At 32.9% G+C, this 4,318-nt stretch overlaps 1 protein-coding gene across 1 annotated transcript; it reads right to left on the reverse strand.

Moving 5' to 3' along the window:
- Nucleotides 1–1,059: 1,059 nt before the first annotated feature.
- LOC133680226 (uncharacterized) lies at nt 1,060–1,482 on the reverse strand. The gene has a single exon (XM_062103032.1). It carries the CDS (start codon nt 1,480–1,482, stop codon nt 1,060–1,062), a length of 423 nt encoding a protein of 140 aa, XP_061959016.1.
- Between the last annotated feature and the right edge of the window lie 2,836 nt (nt 1,483–4,318).

Here is a 4,318-nt window from a genome sequence, read left to right on the forward strand (position 1 = left end):
CTATTTATGCTTCTTCAACTTCCGAAAGATAAATAAATAGGAGGCTCACACTTTGTTTCAGCTTCAGCATATCCATCAATTCAACAGGAATCTTGAAATTGGGATGGTTGGAGGAATAAATTCATGAAATTATTGAGTTCACATTAAGAGGTGGGAAATCCCTATCACAAGTCAAATATTTGAAAAACTCAATGACAATATTGTTGGCCACAGTATATCAACAACAGATCCTCTCGTTTTTTCTTCAGCCCGAACCAATCTAGATGAACTTTTTATCTAGTTTTTTCTTCACCCCGAACCAATCTCGGTTATAACTATGACCTTGGTCTTCTTCTCGGACCAAAAATAACTCTGAAATATTAGATTCAATTATCTAGTGTTCTCTCTAATCCAAGGTAGAACTACTGCCTACGAGTTCCATGCTCGTGTTTCCCGAAAATCATTTTCTTCAAAATCAAGCAAATCAAGGCTGTTCTTTTCCACATCCGACATAAAAACAGCCTAAACCCAGAAACAAAATGAACATAAAAGGGCAAAAAACTATAAAAGAACACCAGATTTACAATTAGGAAGCTAAGACGTCTGTTGATCATGGAATTAGATTCCCTTCTATAGAAGATTCTCACTCAATCTAACCTCAAATCCCCATCCCAAATCACAAAAAGCATCATATCCCACGAACCCAAAAAGAATAATTAAGGAAAAACAATCCAATGTGTAATTTTTTTTTCTCACGCCACCCCAGTCCATGTCAATTATCCAACAGAAAGACAATACAAGGACATCTCCACATTGCATGATGCATTACATCTCCATTGTCAGAAGAACTCAGAAGTCAGAACTTATGTTCTTACACGAAGGCCCGCAGAAATTAATCTTCACGAACTCGCGTTGGACCGCACACAAAAACCAATTTGCATTTGTACCCTTCCTTCCAAAGTACAAATCCAATCCATCGCTATCAAGTTCAAAAAACCCCGCATTTGTACCCTTTACCACCATCAAAGCACAATCTCGAGACCCATTATTTTATACCAGACACCAGTCTTGCAGCATCCATCATGTACCTCTTTGAGATGGGCTCCTCCAAAACCCAGTATTGTAAAACTGGTCCCACATTTGCTTCTCCAAATCAACGGCTTCAGTTTCTTCATCATGATTATGATCATGGTGATCACAGCATTTCCCTTTCTCCACAACCTCTGTAGCCTTCTTCTCTGACTGTAATTCCTCCTCCCTGGACCCACCGCTACTGGGAGACAACAGGGACCTTTCTTTCTGCTTCTTTTTTCTCAAACGGTGTCGTGTCTTGGCTTTCTTACATAAACAAGCCGGCACCTTATAAACGGCTAAAACAAGAAGGTTTATCACCGTGCATGGACAACAGCAACACACCGCTGCCGTGCCACCTGCCACCTCACCGAAACTCTGCGTTTTCGTCCTTGCCAAATTCTTCTCCCTCCCCTCTCCTGTTGGTACCATTTTTGACCCTGTCGTTTCTGTCAACAAAGGCTGCATCCTTCGGTTCGAAGAAGGTGATCGCAGAAGAATCCCCTGGCGAGTCATAACGAGTCAACTCGGCCGGCTAAAAAAATATATTAAAGACTCGGTTTTTTCTGGTTTCCTGGAGTGGGAAATCGAGGAGATTAATGGGCTTTAAGGATTATTTAAAGAGGTGTCAAAAAAGGGTGTGACTAATGACTTTCTTGCAGAAAAAGACCCTTTCTTCTTCTTCTTCTTTTTCTCCGTTTGGTTTCTTAGAGAGGCTAAAGAGATCAAAGAGGAGGGAGGAGGGAGGAGGTATTTAATAAGGAAACGATTAGGTTCAACAAGGGAATGAAGAAGTGGGGATAGGAAGCGAGAGGCAAGGCGAGTAAAGGGGTGGGCTTTCTTTTTCTTTCAAACGCGGACACGAAGGGAAGAGGTTTCTGTTGTGTTTCGATGAGATTTTTTCTGTGTATTTCTTTTATCAATAAAGGTTTGGTCTTTTCCGAGCCACTAATAAACACATGGAAAAGAAAGGCTGTCGAAATTACCAAATTACGTGGTTGTTACTTGTTAACTTACAACTTGATTTTTATTTTTATTTTTTTGTGGTGAATTTAAATTAATATTTGTTTTTATTTATGGACAGTGGGTAGGTGTTATCAAATTTGATATGGCCTCTCTTGGAGAAGATTTTGAGAATTTAAAGAACAAGGATAAGTAGCTATTCTCTAAATTTATTTTAAATCTAGATAAATAAATGATAAAAAAATAAATTAAATTATTAAAAATGATAATATTTCTATCTACGTTATTTTTTATTTTCATTCTTAGCAAGAGGTGTTTAATAGTATGAAGTGGTTTTCTTTTCAATTTAAAATGTTTTTTATTTGAAAATATATTAAAATAATATCTTTATTTATTATTAAAAATTATTTTTAACATCAAAATAATCTAAAAATATAAAAAAACTAACTTTATAAATAAAAAAATCAAAGCTTTATGATTTAAAACGCAATTCTAAATAGAATATAAGAATAATTGCAAGTAGCATTCTAAACTTCACCTTTAGGTTTATATCTATACTAAAATCATAAGTCCATGAGCATGTTCAAGATTAGAAGTTACTATTGCATTCCTTTTCTAGCATGTTCGGATGAAAAGTGTAAGGTGTGTTTATTATTAATTCCTTTTATTATTTTTATCTATTCTCTAGACCAATAACAATCCATTTAATAAATTGGTATTAAAAAAAAATGTAAAAAAGCATCTTTCTGTTTTTTATCAGAATCTATTTTTATCAGCTGGAGTCAACGATCCATTAATCCTGCTGACTTCTCTGTGCTTTGCTTGAGAAAGCAATCCATGACTCAAACTTTATTTCATTTTATCAACAATCTTAAAGTCAATTCATATATATAAAAATGAAAAAGGATTCGTTAATGTACAAAATATTATCCTCGTTTTAGAGTTTGAAGTTTGAATTAAACCTAACGCATCTTCAGGTGAAGATTTTCATATCACAGGTGGTTTCTGCATCTCTTCTTCAAAGATTCTTGAGGCGTGAAATGTTTCTATTATTAATAAATCCTAGATTTTCCCATTATTATTATCTAGAATTTATAATTTCATGCTCATTTGTTGCGAACCTACTATATTCATACATGGAGACGGTTTGGTATTTAAATAGTAGTTGTTTTTAAAAGTAGTTTTTACTTGAAAATATATTAAAATAATAATTTTTTTATTTTTTAAAATTTATATTTGACATCAGTATATTAAAATGATCTGAAAACATAAAAAAATTAATTTAAAGTAAAAAAATTTTATTTTTTTAAAAAATAATTTTAAAATACAAAAATAAACAGGATGACAGTGCCCGAAGAAATCCAGTCATCCCATTCCTAATTAATACCAAGGGAGTTGATGATGAAAATGCTTCTCGACATAGTCAATTTCAAGAAAAAATACTTCTTTTTAGAGATAAAAAAGAGTGAAAAGAAGCAAAATGCTTGGGAGTGAATTGAATTAAAAAGCATAATAGAGAGAACTAGCATACAAAGAGACGAGTCAAGAGAAGCTCTCAATTGTACCGGGACCCTTTAACTAGTGAATTCACTCGCCACTTCTTCTTCTTCTTATTATTATTATTATTATTATTATTATTATTATTATTATTATTTAATTTTTATTTTGTTGATTTGATATTTGATTTCTTTTTTTTCTCGGTGGCCGTGGGTGAATTTATAATTTCAGGCTCAAAGAGCTTGCAGTTCTTATTTAGTTATTTTATATATTTAAAACTCATTCATTCATTCATTCATTGATCAGCCTCCTCTTCTTGTATTGATGCAAGCCTTCCTGAGAAAACCACAAAAAAAAAATAAATAAATAAATAAATTTGATTATCACCAGAGAATATTTGGTGGTGAGAGACACCCTCCAGGCCTACGTGATTAGCTATATGTAGGCCTGTGCTAAAACAACAAAAAAACGTGAAGCTCAGAAGTTTGAAGATGACGTCAAATAAAACTGAGTTGGCAGGAAATCAAAATCAATTAATTAATCATCAAGTCAAATTCCAACTCAAGCGGTGACGTAACAGATATCGTGGCCGTTTAAGAGTGCGCTGCATGTTGATGCGTTTTTAATTTATAAATATATTAAAATAATATATTTTTAACATTTATTTTTAACATTAAAATACTTAAAAATAATTAATCAATTTAAACAAAATTAAGTTTTAGAAAAAACTATATTCTTATCGCAATACCAAAGTTTAGCCATTGCCCAAATCAAGATTTACAAGTTAAGATGATTTGTTTATATTAAT

The sequence above is a fragment of the Populus nigra genome, chromosome 19, assembly GCF_951802175.1.
Source record: "Populus nigra chromosome 19, ddPopNigr1.1, whole genome shotgun sequence".
NCBI classification, from domain to species: Eukaryota; Viridiplantae; Streptophyta; class Magnoliopsida; order Malpighiales; family Salicaceae; genus Populus; species Populus nigra.